The following is an 18,018-nucleotide window of genomic DNA, read 5'->3' on the forward strand; positions in this document are numbered from 1 at the left end:
TTCTCAGAGACCCCAAGTACCACCTGTGCCAGAGTCCCACAAATCGTAAGAGTAGCGGCCCAGAGGGCAAGCAGTATGAACTGCCCACAAGGCCAAGCTGGCAGAAGGAAAAAAAAACGTCTTGCCAAATGAGTCCAATCGTTTGAGCTCCCGATCCATGGGTGCAGTGGGAAAAGCCCCTAGGTTAACTCTGCCTGGACTACCAAACTCTTGGTATGGATGCTGAGTGCCCAATAGCGGGCAACCTGGCAATACAAGGGGTGCTCTCAATAGTCTTTGAACCAAGTCCTCAGGAGGACATCTGTGAGGGCTTCGTTAAATGGGAGCAGGTGCTCCCGACTGACTTGCCCCAGCTGGAGCACCTCATTAGTCTTCACTTCCACTAATGGAAGGTGGAGATAAAAGGCCTCAGTTGCATTTGTCATGACCATCACAAATAAAACTCTCCTTGGTGGTGGAGGAAAGACCAACCCTGGCCTGTGAGAGGTGTTAAGCCCACTGGTGTCAAACAAACTCCATGTACCATTTCTGCTATGGGAAGGACTGAGCAATTTAATCGGAGCGGTCAAGGGTCCCATATTCCACTTCATCCACAAACTCAGTGCCAAAAGACGGCACTGTTTCAGGGTGGAACATGCAGTGTCAGTGGCGCTAGAAAAGTGGTTGAGAGACCGAAGTCTGGTAAAGGTTACAGAGCTAGAATAGGGCTCAGGACTGGAATGGATCCAGAGGGTCCAGCCGGCATTGGGGTAGAGCCCACCATTAGTAATCTGGGTGGAGAACCTCTCGGCTCCTTGGGGCCAGAAGACACACTAGTGAGTCGGCTGACCGAAGATGCAGGCCAACGTCTCATAGAACTCCTGAAGCTGGTCAGGACCTGCTTTGCCACCAGGAAAATTCCAGAGGTGCGGAGACGGAAGCGGCCTAGAGGAACATGGTGTCCCCTGTGCTCTTTCGAGGGACATGGAAGGGCACAGTAAAGTTGAGTAGCGCTTAAACTTCTTCTTCTTTTTGGACTTACCCAACATCGACTTCGAGGATGACCCATCCTAGGAACAGCTCCAGGGGTGAACCCAGAATCATCTACAAGATCAATCAATCAAACAAATTTCTTAAGCGCACTACTCACCCGGTAGGGTCTCAAGGCGCTGGGGGGAGGGGGGGAAGGGTACTGCTCGAAAAGCCATGTTTCGAGGTGCTTTCTGAAGGTTAGGAGGTCCTGGGTCTTGCATAGGTTGGTAGGGAGGGAGTTCCAGGTTATGGCAGCAAGGTGGGAGAAGATGGGTCCACAATGCAATGTTCTCAGTCGCCACACTGTGAGGAGCTTTATCGTCCTCTCCCAAATCACCTTAGAGTGCATTTAGAGACAATCAGAGAAGGCCTTGGAGTCGTGGCCCGACCCCAAGCATCATGGACATATCAAGAGAAGATCAGTCACAGACATCTTTCTGGGATACTCCCTGCAAAGCTCAAAACTCATAGGTTTTGAAGGAGACATATCCTTAACACTGTGGAAAAAAAGTATTAAAAAAGAGCTCGACAAAGGTCAAGAAAAAGTTGATCAAAAAGGGATCAAGGAAGCTCTGTATATTTGAGGCTGTTTGCGCAGACGATGTTGATCTGAAGCTGATGGTACCACTTACTGGCGCACAGAGGTACTGCTCAAGATTTTCTGGACCAGTCTGACTACTGGAGAATATTGTGAGGTAAGGAATCTGTGGTTAGAAGTCTCTTCCAGAAATTATTAATTTCAGTTCCCTGCTGCAAAACAGCCGCATCATTTTTGAGAATCGTTTTGAGGATTGTGTGTTGTCAAACTAAATATTTGCCTTTCCAAGATGGGTATCAGCCCTTCAAATTATGTTAATATCTGGAAGAGATAGAAATTATCTCCTCCAAACATGAATAGAATCAAACTGTATGTATAGATAAATTCAAAATTCATTATAGGAATGTCACATTAGTACTTGTACTTTAATGAAGAAACTGTTTGAACCATCCTTCTGATCTGTGCCCAGTTCTGCAGAATATTAACTCCTCATCTTCTGAAGCTTTCTCAACAAAGGAAGAACGTGCTCTCAAGTAGCAGATTCATACTTAATGCTCTGGTTTTTCATTTTGACTTAAGGGCAAATGTTTTCAGGCAGACTTCTGCAGTCTCTACGGAATGCTGCTCTACGTTGGAGTAGGTCCCTTCCTTTAATATAATGTCTTCTCAGTACAGCATTCCAAAATTGTTGCAACACTGGTAGTGTAAACAAATAAAAATTCTCATCCACCATTCTGTCAACTTACCCAAGGTGAGGACCTCCATTCATCAGATCGAACACCTGAGCAGGGTTTAATAGCTGTTTAAATCTTCGTAGAAACTTTACCCCCTGGTTGTCACCACTTTTAGAGTTCACAAATACCAGGAGAGGACTAGTGCAAGATGGAGGACAGGATGCCTTCCAGAACCCTGCAAGGAAAGTGATAAAATAGTTCTAAAGAGAAGGTCTGAGTATAAGTGCAGAGTGAATACAACATTGTTCAGATTTTTGCTATTGGAGATCAAGAGAAGCCATGAGTCACACAATGGAAAATGCAGAGAGAAAATGTAAAGTTAACAGACTGCATACCAGAGCCATGCATTGGAGGAAGAAAGAGGTTACTGGAGAATGTTACAATGTGGTGAACTTAAAACTGATTTGCACCTTCTAGTAGTTGGACAAGGCAAGGAAACTAGTTATCTCTCCAACATAAAATTATCTGCATTAATCAAAGACATGTCCTGGGTAACTTAATAGGCTATGTACTTGAAAAATTCATTCATCGGAATGCCATCTTTGCACTGGAATTTGCCTGACGGTGCCTTGCATGAAGAAACCGAGTGTAGTGGTATGTGCTAACACTAACACGTATTGGCAAAACCAACAGGTCTGGCTTTAACATACCACAAAAAAGTTAACAACAGCATTTATTACTGCTGTTTGCACGTATTTTATGCACAAATGTTCTTTAACACTTTACAGCCTGTGCTTCTAACATTGGTGCCGCTGGGAAATAGGATCAAACACTATTGCTTTCTGTGTAGAATCCATGTAGGAGAAAAAGAACAAAATGTGACAAACAGCATTTGAGCATTCTAATTCAAGCACTTTCTTGAAGTCCGGATGATACATCGCCAGCTGACAGCATGAGATGAGAGAGTAATACTCCTCTTGGTGGAGCCACTCCAAAATCCAATTCACCCATATTTTAAAGAATTGCTAAAATATTATCCAGAGAGCTGTGCTATTAAGCCAGACCTTAAAAAAGAAATTCACCTTAACTAGATAGGCCATTATTACCAAAACTTAGAATGGTCAAGCACTAATATTTGGTATATTACATCATTCACTGACATACTTTGGGGGCCATACAAAATACATAGGAAATAAAAAATACAGCGAAATGCACGGAGGGTGGTTTTTAGTGCATTTGACAATAGTTTTGCATTTAAAGAAACGTACTGCATTCTGAGCCTTTGAGTACCCGATCACAAGCAAAAAGCTGGTGTTAATTTTACACCACTAATTATGTAAAAAGAGACAGACAGAAACGATGCTTGCAAAGTTATGTGGTAATGTCATAACTGCTTGTGGCAAAGGCATGATCGAATTGTGTTACAACAGCAATCCGCCTGACACTCTATAAATGATTGCTTTAATTGGGGAGCAATGCATCATAGCTTTACTATACATAAATAGCAGAATGTAGTCTTGAAAGTACTTCCACTGATGCCTTTAAAGCATTCTTCTAATGCTTTAATCGGATAATCTTTTTTTGTGTAGCTTGATGCCATATGGGACTCATTAACAACATTCCCACTCTCACCTGGTTACTTCTCACAAGAGTTCCTGATAACTGAGGCATAGAAAACTAAGGGGAGGGAGGTGACAATAGAAATAACAGGAACCACAACTGGGACCCTGATGGTCATCTTAGAAATAAGGAATTACCAGTGAAAATCATTAATTTGATTGTCAATTGCTCCCAGTATTTCACCCTTAGGCTCCCTGTGGTTTCAGTTGGCAGATTCCCTGAGAGAGTGTTAATGGGTAGTTTGTGGGGATATGGAAATGGTAGCATTAAGGTACGGGAAGGGTGGCATTAAGGGGTAGGAAGGAGTTTTTAGACATCAGGGAAGTGTATTGTTTAAAAGTAGTAACCGCTTTTCAGGGAAGGGTAGCGTCAAGGGGATATTAGGGTTCATGAAAGGATACGGTTAAGGGCTAGTAATGGGTTTTTAGTATTGACAGAAGGGTAGCATAAAGGGGTAATGAGGACATTTTAGGGTTCAGGAATTGGTAGCCTTAAGAGATAGTAAAGGATTAGTAGGTTCAGGGAAGGGTAGATTTTAGTAGTACTAGGGTTTATTTAAGGGTCCGGGAAGGGTAGATGTATGGGTTAGTACAGGTTTTAGGGAGTTCAAGGAAGGGTAGCATTAAGGGATAGCAAGAAGTTTTTATGATTCAGAAAAATATAAATAAAGGGTTTTTCAGGGTTCAGGAAAGGCTTACATTAAGGGGTAGTACGAAGTTTTAAGATTTCGGTGAAAGGTAAAGTTAAGGTGGACAAAAGGTTTTTTGGGGTGCAAGGATGGGTAGAGTTATGGGTAAGGTTTTTAAGAGTTCAGGAAAGGATAGTGTTACGTGATAGTAAGGGCTCTTAGGGTTCAGGAATGGGTATCGTTAAGGAGTAGTTAGGGTTTTTAGGGTTCAAGGAATGGAAGTTTTAAGGGATAGTCTGAGTTTTCAGGGTTCAGAGATGGGTAGAATTAGGAAATAACAAAAGGTTTGTGGGGTTCAGAGAAAGGTAGCATTAAGCAGTGGGAAGCCGTTTGAAGGGGTCAAGGAAGGTAGCATTTGTAGTAAGAAACCAATTTTAGGTTTGAGGGACAGTTAACGGTACTGTGTAGTAAGGTTTTTCGGTTCAGGGAACAATACCCTTAAAGGGTAGTATGGGGCTTACATGAATCATGGAAGTGTAGCTGTAACGATTAGTAAGGGTGCTTTAGGATTTAAGGAAGGTAGAATTAACAGGTAGTAAAAAGTTTTGGTGGTCATAGAAGTGTAGCATCAAAGGATAGTCAGAGGGTTTTCGTGTTTATAGAAGGGCAGCATTAAGTTGTAATAAGGAATTTGTACGGTTCTGGAAAGGAAAGAAGTAGTAAGGTGCTTTCATGGTTCAGGGATGGGTAACATTAAATGATTGCAAGGAGTCTGTAGAGGTCAGGAAATGGTAGCATTAGAGGGTTGGAAGGGTTTTTAACGTTAAATGGAAGTAAGAGGTTTTTGGGGTTTAAGGAAGCATAATGTTAAGAGATACTAAGGAATTTTTACTGTTTAGAGATGGGTGGCATTAAGGGGTTGTAAGAGTGTTTCAGGGTAGGGTAACCTTATGTTGCAGTAAGGAGCTTTTATGTTATGTCATGCAGATTTGTAGAGTGCACTATTGCCTGGGAGGGTATCCTGGCCCTGAGCATTTTTGGGTCTAACGAAACCTAGGGTCTAGTGGGACTACTCAAAAAGCCGGGCCTAAAGCTTCCTGTGAAATTCAAGAAGTGAGGAGAAGGCTCTCATGTGTAGTGGCCGGTCATTCCACGCTTTGAGAGCAATTAAGAAGGTTTGATTACCAGATCGGGTTTTCCGTATGCATGGCATGTGTGCAAATAGGAATCTAGGCAAGCGAAGGTGTATGGAAGGATTGTGAAAATAGATGCAAATGTTGAGGCATACTGGGTCAGTGTTAGTTAGCAACTTGAAAGCGTGGATTTGGAGTTTGAATTGTGATCATTTGTGAAGGTGGAGCCAGTGGAGCTCCTTCAGGTGTGATGTGAAGTGAGTGCAAAGTGAGAGGTTGAGAGTGATTCTAGCTGCCAGGTTTTGAATGGTCAGCAGCCTTCTGGTGAGTTTTTGCTGATCCTGGCATAGAGGGTGTTGCCGTAGTTCAGCTTGTTTGTGCCTAGGGTGTGCTTGATGGTTCTGGAATCATGAGGCAGTACAGTGGCACCATTGACATAGGTGATCATGTTGAGTTTGATGTCAATGACAATCCTGTTGCTCTTAGTGTAACTGTGTGTGGGGGTGAGTGTCGGTCCTAGCTCCGTTGGCCACCTCAGAGAGTTGCAGTCTTCCTAAACATCACAATTTTGATCATGTCAGTGTTCAGCTTTAGATAGCAGGTCTTCATCCAGTGGTGACTTCAGTCGTGCAGGCATTAAACTTGATCTGGGTACTGGGCGTCTTGTCTGTGAGAAAGAGAATGAGTTGTGTGTTGTTGGCGTAGGAGAGAACGTTGATGTTAGGAGAGTGGATAATGCTGGTATAGGGATCATGTATCCATTGAAGAGGGTTGGGCTCATGAGAAAACCTTGTTGAACTCCGCAGATGAGGTCGCAGGCATCCGAAGTGTACGGTGCCAGGCTGTCTGAGTCTTTGTCAGGAAAGAGCCAATCCTTTAGAGTTTGTGTCTTTGGATTCCAAAGTCATGTAGGCATTGGATGAGGGTGGAGTGGAAAACCGTGTGAAATGCTGTGAAGAGGTTCAAGAGGTTGAGGGCAGCTGAGCCTCCTAGGTCCAGAGTCTTGCGGATGTCATCCATAGCAGTGATGAGGGCAGTTTCCGTGCTGTGGTTGGGAGGGACTGAAACTAGGATGAGTGGTGTCCAGGGTTTGTGGTTGTTGAGGTTCTCACTGAGGGGTCTACTGATGATTTCTCCAAGACCTTGACCAGAAATGGTAGCAGAGAGATGGGCCTATAGCAAGTGAGTGATGAACACCAGCAATCAGCAATCGGACCACAGTTGCATTTTCCAAACCTTCTGGGAAGGTCGCAGTGCAGGCATTCAAAATGGGTGTGTATTGCAGTACTCTGGAGTAGGCATGGTGGGGGCAGGAGTTTGGTGGGGGCAGGAGTTTGCTGGGGCCCTCTGCGGATGGACTGCATGGTAGGGGTGGTTTCTTCTGGAGTGATGATGGGAAACATGGTTAGCATTGGTTATTTGGATGAGACCAGGAGGCGCTTGGTGAGGTCTGTCGGGTCTGGTTGCAGCTTGATGTTGCTGTAAATAGCAGTGATTCTGTTGCTCAAGAATTGAGAGAGACTAGTGCAGAGTTGCTGCAGGGGGGTGATCAATTTGAAGGCAGTTGCCTGTGAGGTGAAACTCTTCATAATGGCAACATTTCTTTGCTTCTGTTGGTGCTGGAAACAATGCAGTCTGCCAGAGCAGCGCATCTGGTGGTCCGGATCATTTGGTAGTAGTGTCTTAGGGTTGATTTGAATGTGCACTTGTCTGTTTTGTCCTGGCTCATTCTCCATTTGCACTCCAGCTGTTTGCAGTGCCATTTCACCAGTCTTGAGATCCTTCATGTACCAACTAGCCTGGAATCTATATGCTCATGTATTGCTGTGTTTTAGTGGGGCAAGAGAGTTAGCATAGGAGGAGCATAAGTCCAATGGGGCCCCTGATAGGACGTACTTCATGGTGGTGGCAGTTTCTTCTGGGATTCAAGGAAAGGTTGGATTAAGGGGTAATACGTAGTTTTAAGGGTCCTAGGAATTGCAGCATTAGTGGTTAGTAAGGGGTTTTGATGGTAAAGCGATGGGTAACGTTAAGTGGTGGTAAGGAGTTTGTAGGGATCAGAAAATAACTAGTAACATTAAGGGGCAATAAGGGTTTTTTTTATTCAGGGAAGGGTAATTGAAATGATATATTAAATAAGCAAACTAATTTAATATAATATACAAAATATTACATTTGAGGTACATGAATATAATATTTAAAATGTAATTTTTAATCATTAAATAATAACAAAGTTAATAATTAATTTTGGGAGAAAATTAGCTCAAAAACAGTTAGAACTTTAAAGTAGGAATGACAAAAGATGAACATCATTCTCTCAAGGAGTGCCATGGCATGGCACCTCAGACGTACATGATGGAAAGGAAAGGGGAAGTTGGGGGGGACTACAAAATAATAACATACTCTTCCTGACAGTCCTCCTCCCATCTATGCTGCTTCCACAGAAGAACAAACACCACAATTTTCCAATAATCTAAGAGAACTGTATTGTTCCAGTGGCATGTGTCTGAACAAAAGGTCAAGCTCTTTTGTAACACACCAGCTAGGCTTGATAAAGAGCTGTAGCAACTTGATACACAAATGATTACAGCTTTTTGAGGGTAATCACTTTTTCTGTTAAAGCACACAACTTCTGCCCAATCAAAACATCTACTTCTGTCTATCATCATGTGAGTGGTGCCAAAGCCCCTCTCTGTTTTACTGCTGAAAACTACTTTTTAGGTTGCGTTGTCAAGTCAGACCTAAAAGTACAGTTTCCTGATCTATCCTTGAGGTGGTTGTGGTTGTATGGTGACTGGTATATGAATCTATCATCTTTTTCTGCTGCATGGGTGTAACTGTGGATTCACAAGCAGTGCTTCAATTTGACAGTAGTGCTCTTTGAGTGTGAAGGATGAGTAGGAGCACCATACATTCCTCACTACTGTTTTTTGTATTGCATGGATATCCAGGAGGCAATATTGTGTGAAAGGCCAAATCAAACTGCATTGAATTGAATGTATAGAAATGAAGTTCAGTCTATTTGGCATGGTTACCCTCACTTTTTGCCTGCTGTCAGTGTATTTTGACTGTTTTCACTGGAATCCTGCTAATCAGGACCCCAGGGATTGTGTTCTCTCCCTCCAAATGTGGTTGTTTATAAGTCCCTAGTATATGGTACTTGGGTACTAAGGGCACTGGGGTACCAGGGGCTCCCCATGGGCTGCAGCCCGTATTGTGCCACCCATGTGAGCCCATGCAAAATGTGTCTGCAGACCTGCCATTGTATGCACCCTTTCACTATAGGTCACTGCACCAGGTCATTGTAAGTCACCACTATGGTAGGCCCTCCTAGCCCAGAGGGCAGAGTGTGGGTACCTGTGAGTGAGTGTACTCCTACATGAGCAGAGGTGCCCCTATGAACTCCAGCTCCATTACACAGGACTTTCTAAGTGCGGGGAAGTCATTTTACCCGTGTACTGGACATAGGTAATTACCTATGTCCAGCTACATAACGGTAACTCTAAACCTGGGCATGATTGGTATCAAACATGTCTGAATCACACCTCAATACTGTTGCTGGTATTGGTTGCAGGATTCCATGCACTCGGAGGGCTCCTTAGAGGACCCTCAGTATTGCACCTACCAGTCTTCTGGGGTTTTCTGGGAAACCCATGCTACTGCCACACCTCAGACAGGTTTCTGCCCTCCTGCTGCTTGACCAGCCCGGGCAGAGGAAGGCAGCACAAATGATTTCCTCTCCCTTGGAAATAAGTGTTACATGGCTCAGGAGGGGTAGCCTCCTCAAGCCACCGATATGCTTTGAAGGGCACATTTGGTGCCCTCCTTGCATAAACCGGTTTGCACCAGTGCAGGGACCCCGGGTCCCTGCTCTGGCATGAAACTGGACAAAGAAAATAGGAGTGACACACTCCCCTGTCCATCACCACCCTAGAGGTGGTGGCCATAGCTCCTCCAGGAGGCCACTTGATTCTGCCATCTTGAACTCAAGGCGTCCCAGGCCCCTGGGAGCATCTGAGTGGTCAGGTCAGGGAAGTGACGTCACAGCACCCTCCTGACAGGTGGTCACCCTGCTAGGTGACCAATCTTTGTGGGTCTTCAGATTCGATGTGCAAGATTCCAGAAGGACTCCTCTGCATCATTTACTTCATCTTCTGGCCACTGGGACTGCAACTGGACCCTCCAGGAACGGACAATCTCCAACTTCAGCGATGACTCCGCTCTGCAACACTGTTTCTCCGGCTCCTTCCAGCAACTACAACATTTCCCTAGCTGTGCATCCTCTGAGGGTGACGAGTCTTCAGCCTGCACAAGAAGTAAGACGGAATCTCCCTTGGAGTGAAAGAGTCACTCCCCTGCATCCGCAGGCACCAACTGCAATGACAACCAGCTGCATGGATCTTCCCACCTCCGGAGATGTGTGGATCCTGCATCACAGGTGGTGGTCTGGAGTGGTTCCCCTGGTCATCTGTACCAGCTGTCCAACTTGGGGGATGGTAAGCCCCTGCCTCTCCTTGTAGAACAGTACCCCTGTACAGGGCTCCGCATATTCCCGGCCTCCAGCACTCCTTCCCGCAAAGCACAGCCTCCTGCCTGCTGCTCCAGCGACATGGGACTCCCCTTCAGGTGTGCTGAGTGGGCCCAGTGCAACTCCTGTGCCTGCTGCCAGTGGGTTGCCTGTGGGGGCTGCCTCCTCTTCTTGTGACTCTCCCAGCTGCTGAGGGTCACCTTGAACTCCCATCATTGGGTCAAGTCCTCTTGACCTTGCTGGTCTCTCTTCAGACTTGCAAACCTTCTTCTCCATCACTTGCATTTGCCAAGGCTTATTGGTGGTTTTCCAGCACCACTGACCGCCTGCATCTCGACCATCGACGTGGGACATCACTTGCATCGTTTCTGGGAAGCCTCTTCAGCTCCTCTGCTGCACTGATTACCTTCTTTGTTCACCGAACTGGTCCTGCCACCACCGGACACTCTAACTCGAACTGGACTTGGTCCCCTTCCTTTGCAGGTCCTCTTCTATCAGGATCCACCTTTGGGTTCTTCCCGTCTTGGTTACGTCTTGCATAATCCTTTTCCATAGTCCTCCTGTTGGTTTTGGGGAAAACCAGGTACATACTTCTCTGCTCTTCTGGTCGCTGGGGGGTCACTCTGGTTCTCACCCCTTGGGGTTCCTAGTTCATCCAGCTCCCGTCTACCGATTCCACTTCCTTGAGTGGGGCACTACCTTTCACATTCCACTTTTTAGTATATGGTCTGGCCCCTCCCCTAGTGCACTCACTATTTCCTGTTGCTTTACCAATGCCTATTGCTTTCTAAGCTATGTACTGATTTCTAATGTGTATATCATAGTGTATTTACCTACGTCCAGTTGGGGTTTGCCTATTCACTATTCTAGTATTTGTGTAACTATAATAAAGTACCTTTAATTTTGTAACACTGTGTGGTTCTTTCACGTGTGTAAGTGCTGTGTGATTATAGTGGTATTGCATAAGCTTTATATGTCTCCTAGATAGGTTTTGGCTGCTCATCCACAGCTACCTCTATAGAGTCCTTCCTGGACTTTGCCTACACCTCACTAATAGGGGATACCTGAACCTGGTATAAGGTGATAACACCATAGGTTCTCACCACACACCAGGCCAGCTACCTACAGTTGTGCGTTGGTGTGATAACTAGAAGCTGTTTATAAGATAATTAAAACATGCTGCAATGTAGTGTATTAATGACTTTTGTGATCACATTACTGCTGTATGGCTGACAAAAGATACAAAGCGATGGTATGTGTTTCTGAAGTATAACGGACTGTCTGGTTAGCATATTATTGCTCCTCTAACAACTGACATGTGAGGAAATCTCTTCACTGGTTACTGAGGATTCTGGAAGAAGATTAGCAATGCCTTGGTTTGAATGACAGTACAACTAGCTTTTACAAGAATTTGAGGTGTACTTTGAAAGTATCTCTCTCCCTGGGACTTTGAATGAACTGTCCCTGGCTGCAAGGGTCTGAAATCAATAACTAAGTGTGGTTACTGCAACTAAATAGCTGATGTTCAAACTAAACACCATATGAGGGCATTTGTGCATGAATTCAAATGGCTATAACATCAAATCTGTTATTTCTATATGCAAACTCCACATCCAGTGGCTACAATTGTCTTGGTTGAAACGTTCTTATTTGGCCCTTTAAGAAAGCCTTAAAGAAGTACGTTTGTTTTTTTCATTATGTCCACTAAAGCTGTCTAACGTACATTCACAAAGCCACATGCTAAGCCCTTGTCAGTCAAGTGTACCTGGCATGTCCTTGTCTTGTGGTATTTGAGAGTAACAGATGATTCCGCAAACACCATACCATAAATCGTATGGGGCATAACAAAATTGAGTTACAGGTGACCAAGTATATTTGAGGTTCCAGAGATTTTAAATACGTGGACTCTTCAGGAGCTAGTCCCTTGACCGGCTCTCTAGGTTCTGGATGAAATATTTGTTTTTGGCTGCAGAATCTGTAAATTGGAACATATCAGTAGCTTCCAAAATTACCTTGCTAACATATCCATAGCTTCAGGACCCATTGGTGCCCGGCCCATATCAATTTATTGAGGGTTACTGTAATGGCTGAGTGTTGTTTAATTTTCAGATTCAACAGAGAAATCAGCAGTGTAGAGTGCAAAGCTCAGGCAAATATCCCATCCCAGTTAATTAACTGTGCCTTCTTTGTAATTCATCATTAGAAATGTTGATGTTTTCAGTATGTTAGTTGATGTTTTTATACTTTTCTGCATCCATGTCCACCTTGTTGGTTGTAGTCCTTTGGGGGGTTCTGAACTCAGTTTATTTTCTTTTTTTATTCTGTGCTCTACGGTACTACTGGAACGTTACATGAGCAGTATTTCATCTGCTACTCCTTTTCCAGTGATATAATCCATTACTGTGCTTGCTTATGGCTGCACAGTTCAGGTTTTATGGTGCCGGGTATGCCTGTCGTGGAAATGCTTCCCAAGTAGTCTTTGTGCAGTACAGCAAAGTGTGTTGGAACTGAAGCTGTCCGACAAACATCTAGTTGCAGATTTCTTACTTTAGAAGTTCCCCAGGCGTCGGACTGGATCCAGAGATTCTTCTCGAGCAGTACCCTTGCGTGCCGTTAGGTGGCATTGATCGGCTCAGCGTCTGTTGTCGGGGTCATAAACGTTGGATAGGACATTGCAGGTCCTTTATAGGTGGCGTGCCGACATCAGGATCTTCTCACAACTTTGCATGCCAGAAGTGCAGAGTGAAGAAGAACACTGACTACTGTCGAGTCAAAACTAGAGCACTGAAAGGGGTACCTGTCCCTAGAAATCAGTTTGCAGAGCTGGGAGGATGGGTTGGTTGGTAAGAAATCCGCAACTAGATGTGCTCTACACCAGATAAGGTGTTACCGAAGGTAAGTAAGCTTGTCTATCTGATAGAGACATCTAGTTGCAGATTCCTTACCTTAGAACAGATACCAAAGCAATACCATCCCCAGAGGTGGGTCTGCGAAATAAGATCATACTAGAAAGTCCTAAAGGGCCAAATGGGCAAAGTGCCCTTCCCTATGGCCCTGAGTGTCCAGGCAGTAGTGTTTGGTAGAGATGCCCACGTTGACACCTGACTGATGTCAAGGACTGGAACTCCGCATGCTAACTTAGTGGTCGCAGCTTTAGCTCTGGTAGAATGAGTACGCAAACCCTCAGGGGGTTGCGTCTTAGCCAGTTTGTAGAATATTTTAATCCAGAGAATGACCCATCTGGAAAGGGTTCTCTTCTGCACTGCCAACCTTTCTTTGCACCCACATAAACAAAGAGTTGATCATCCCCCCCGGAACTATTTGGTACGATAAAGGTCGAAAGCCAACGCTCTTTTTGGGTCCAGGTGATGGAGTCTCTCCTCCTCCTTAGAAGGATGTGGAGGGTACATAATAAGTAGGCAAGGTGTAGTGAACATAATTATGTTTGACCACTGACTGTGTTTCACCACTGCATATTAGTTGTTCAATGTTCACCAGTAGCACATTACATTTTGTATTCAGTTTAGCTGCCTATTGGCTTTATCGTGGCATTAGACATTAAATTCTGTATTCAGTTTAGCTACCTAGTGGCTTTATCGTGGCATTAGACATTACATTTTGTATTCAGTTTAGCTGCCTATCGGCTTTATCGTGGCGTTAGACATTGCAGTTGAGACATTGCAGATGTGAGTGTGAATCACCAGCAGGATGCAGGAGGCCATGAGGCCCAGCAGCCTCAGTCATTCTCACCGAATTCCAGGATAGAGGCTGAAGCATCAGTATCATACACTAAATATCCTGGATTCGCCACTCAGCAGGGTAAGCCCAAAACTGCACTGTGTGCAGAACATCTCAGTTGAAAGGGAGCGTCTGAGAGGGGTCAGGTGTGACTTCTGCATGTTTACAGTGAACCCCAGAGAATGCAGGCAGTTTGTTGCAGTCTGGAGGTGGGAGATGACAGCCCAGGGCAAACCCGCTTTCAACAGCCAGTCGTCGAGATAGGGGAAGGCTGTAATCCCTGACCTATGCAGATGAGCTGTGACCACCGCCATCTTCTTGGTGAACACCCGAGGGGCTCTGGTTAGGCCAAAGGGGAGCACGGTGAACTGTAAGTGCTTGTGGCCTACCGTTAACTGCAAGTAACGTCTGTAGACAGACAGGACAGGAATATAAAAATAAGTCTCCTGCAAGCATAACGCTGTCCAATCTCATGGGTCCAGGGCAGAAAGAACCTGAGCTATCACTGACCATTTTGAACTCTGAGGAAGAGATTGAGGGACCGAAAGTATAGGATAAGATGGAGGCCCTCGTCCTTTTTTGGTACCAGAAAGTAGCGGGAATAGCAATGATGACCTACTTTTAGCACAAGAACCCTTCTCTACAAGTCCCTTGGCCAAGAGAGCCGTAACGTTCTCTCGGAGAAGTGCCAAGTGAACCTCTGTCATTCGATGATAGGTTGGTGGCATGGATGGAGGGGTAGTCTCGAAGGCGATAGAGCAGCCCCTTCGGACTATCTGCAAAACCCACCTATCTGGCGTGATGGAGTGCCAGCAGACCAGTTGATGGCGGATCGTGCCTCCGACTATTTCCTGGTGGGGGATGAGTCAGACTAGGAAGGTTTGACAGCAGCTGCAGGGGGAGGGGGGAACTGACCAGACTGCTGGCTTCCTGATCCACGAGGGCGGTAAATCCCACGTCCCTGGCCAAGCAGAGGCTGCGCAGCATGCCCAGCAGGATGGGTGGACGGGAACAGATGTGGCTCTGCGCCCCTTCCGTAGCCACAAAAGGTGCAAAAAGCAGACTAAGGGAGGAAAGGGTCCACCGCGAGGGCCCAAGGACCTGGCCGTAGCATGAGAATCCTTGATGCGCTCCAGCACTGAGTATGTTTTTCCTCCATAGAGACGGGTGCCACCAAAGGGCATGTCCACAAGGTTGGCTAGGACATCCCCAAAAAGCCGGCCCAAGTGCAGGCTCCGCAGAGGGAGGCTGAGAGAAACAACGCTCCTGTTCCCCCATGTCGTTGGCCGACGGACGGGGTGAAGTCGAAGAACGTTTCGTCTTTTTCAACTTCTTCTTATGCCTCGACTTAGCTGATCGTCTCGAGTACTTGGTGTGGGACAATGACGATGGATGATTCTGCAACAACTCCCAGGACATTCCTCTCGACCTGGACCTTGACTTGCGTGCTGTCGAGTGTGGGGCCACCATCAGTTTTAGGGACCATTAGCTCAAAGCCTTCGAATGCATTGCCCGACACTCAGAGAATTACTGTGATGTGGTCGCGCTACAGGCACCAAAGGTACACGAGGCACGGATCCGTCATGGACATCGCCCAATGACATAAACCGCAAAGCTTGAAACCGGTCTTTCTTGAAGACATCCCACGATGCACCAGGAGTTAAACAACTCAGAAGACTTCAACAAAAAGCCGAAAAAGACCAGTGAAAAATGACTGAGGGGTAGCTCTTTCTTGGGATCAGCGCTGGCTGGTGCAGAAAGAAAAGAACTGACATCAGCACACCCTAGTTTTGACGCACCAGTGGTCAGTATTCTTCTTGGCTCTGCACTTCTGGTGTGGAAAGTCATGAAAAGAACCTGACCTCAGCACGCCAAGGTGACGCCTATTTAGGACCCGCAACATTGCAGGCGACGCAGAGTCAATCGATGCCACCTAACAGCGTGTGCAGGGGTACTGCAGAGAAAAATCTCCATATCCAGACTGATGCCTGGGGAAATTCTAAGGTAAGGAAACTGCAACTAGATGTCTCTGTCAGATAGCTTTAGCTCCAACACACTTTGCTATACGGCACAAAGACTACTTGGGGAACAGTTTCACGACAGGCATACCAGGCACCATAAAACCTGAACTGTTCAGTGACAAGCAAGCACAATAATGTATCACATCACTTGAAAAGGAGTAGCAGATGACATACTTCTCATTTGACATTCCCGCAGTACAGTAGAGCAAAGAATAAAAAGAGAAAACAAACTGAGTTCAGAACACCCCGCAAAGGATTGAAATCAACAAGGTGGCATGGATGCAAAAAAGTATAACATCAATATATACTGAAAACGTCAAAATAAGTGACAATGAATTACAAAGTCAATACATTCAACTGAACCAATAAATCAACATAATACAAATTAAAGAAAAGAACCAACAGCTGACCAACAAACAGCAAAGTCAAAGACATTACAAATAGCACTAAAACTAAAGACAGAACCCTTAGCTTTTCATGCATTGTAGAGAAGAAACAGGAGGCAGGACACAAACAACAGAAACTGAGTAGGCCATTAAAATGAGAGCATAATATTTGGCACGGCCTTCCAACCAGAGGGACAAAAGAACAAGTTACTTACCTTTGTGAACACTCTTTCTGGTAGAGACTCTATATAGCTGCAGAGTCCTCATGTTTTGAATATTTTCCTGGTGTCAGGCGAACCACTGTGGCTCTACAGCAATGCTGTTTCGGTCTGGAAAGGATGTGCAGAGCCTATATATGCGCTTCTCTTGCATACTGATTTTAAGTTTCTAACTAGACTTGTCCTGTCCACAGAGACATAGCCACAAAAGCAATGTGCGTGCAGACAAAGAGCCCCAAAAGCAAATTGGTGTGACTAGTGCGCAGATTGCTATACATGGAATCTCATTAATGGATACAGTTCAATTACAGAACGGGTAGGATGGGAGGGTCAGTGAGGAATCTGCGGCTAGACAGAGTCTCTACCAGAAACAGCATTAACAAATGAATGAATAAATGAAACAATATTTCTAACGTGCAAACAGCTGCTTCCAAACCAAATGTCCCCACACTAAGCAGGTAGCCAAAAACAGCAGGAAGTGCACTCTACTACCAGGATACTCAGCTTTTCTGTAAACTAAACAGTTTTCAATTTGGTCTTAAAGGCTGGCTCCTAAACTTTACTTCGAAGTTGGTCCTGTCAAAGAGTTCTATAGGTTAGATGCCTGGAAAGGAAAATACCTTCTGACCTCTGCTCTTGTGCATTCTGGAAATACAAAGTAGATTTTGGCTTGCCCAGCCTAAAGTCTACTGAGGTATATATCTTAACTTTTCCTGCATGTAAAGGGGACATTTTTGTGTATGGCATGATGGGTGATCATTAACGCTTTAAACTTTATTCTCTGAGAAGGTAAATAACTTGTTTTTCTGATAAAGCAATAGTGCTTCATGAACTTATGGAGGAACATCCAATTACCCACTTGGTACACATTTAGGACTGGGACTCTGCATTTTAACCCTGTGGTAGCAACTTTCACCCTAGTAAAATGAGCATGCAGTACTTTCGGAGGCTGCATCGCAATGCAGATTTTAATGCAGAACATATTCAAGTAGGAGATGGTTATCTTCTGCACAGCCTTGCCTATTTTCCCTTCACAAGGAGCTGATCATCCACCCTGTCTTCTTTGGTATAAACTACGTAGAAGCTCAGCCATCTCATGTAGTCCAAGTGACGGAGTCTCCCTTTCTCCTTAAAGGGTGCGGTGGCGCATAGTATGTCAGCAGGGTGATGTTTTGACCTGCTGTTCTGCTCTACCTCAGACTAGGAGGAGATGAAATGAAAGGACTGCCAAGAATGCAGCACTCTTGGTCTGACTAATGAATTCATTAAGGCACATTTCAGGTTTCATGCACAGAGAAAATAACGTGGACTTTTATTTCAAAGGTAATAACAATTACAAGTACAATTTTGAAAATAATCATAGCAGTGAAATCATAATGATCACAGAACTCAACAATGGTTATTTTATTTATATATACGAACTCCACAATGGTTATATATATTTATATATTTAATGTCACTTACCCAGTAGACATCTGTTTGTGGTATGGAGTGCTGGGCTTGGAGTGTTAAAAGTTGTTTTT

The 18,018-nt window shown here is 44.9% G+C and overlaps 1 protein-coding gene across 4 annotated transcripts in view; it reads right to left on the reverse strand.

The window, feature by feature from the left end:
• Positions 1 to 18,018, reverse strand: part of DGKD (diacylglycerol kinase delta) — a 1,336,482-nt gene that overhangs the window by 907,312 nt on the left and 411,152 nt on the right. For all 4 annotated transcript variants that reach the window (XM_069213762.1, XM_069213763.1, XM_069213760.1 and 1 more), the window contains exon 9: positions 2,296 to 2,458. In XM_069213762.1, coding sequence (XP_069069863.1) covers positions 2,296 to 2,458 — 163 coding nt within the window. The remainder of the gene's footprint in view (positions 1 to 2,295; positions 2,459 to 18,018) is intronic.

The sequence above is a fragment of the Pleurodeles waltl genome, chromosome 11 (assembly GCF_031143425.1).
Source record: "Pleurodeles waltl isolate 20211129_DDA chromosome 11, aPleWal1.hap1.20221129, whole genome shotgun sequence".
In the NCBI taxonomy this organism is placed as follows: domain Eukaryota; kingdom Metazoa; phylum Chordata; class Amphibia; order Caudata; family Salamandridae; genus Pleurodeles; species Pleurodeles waltl.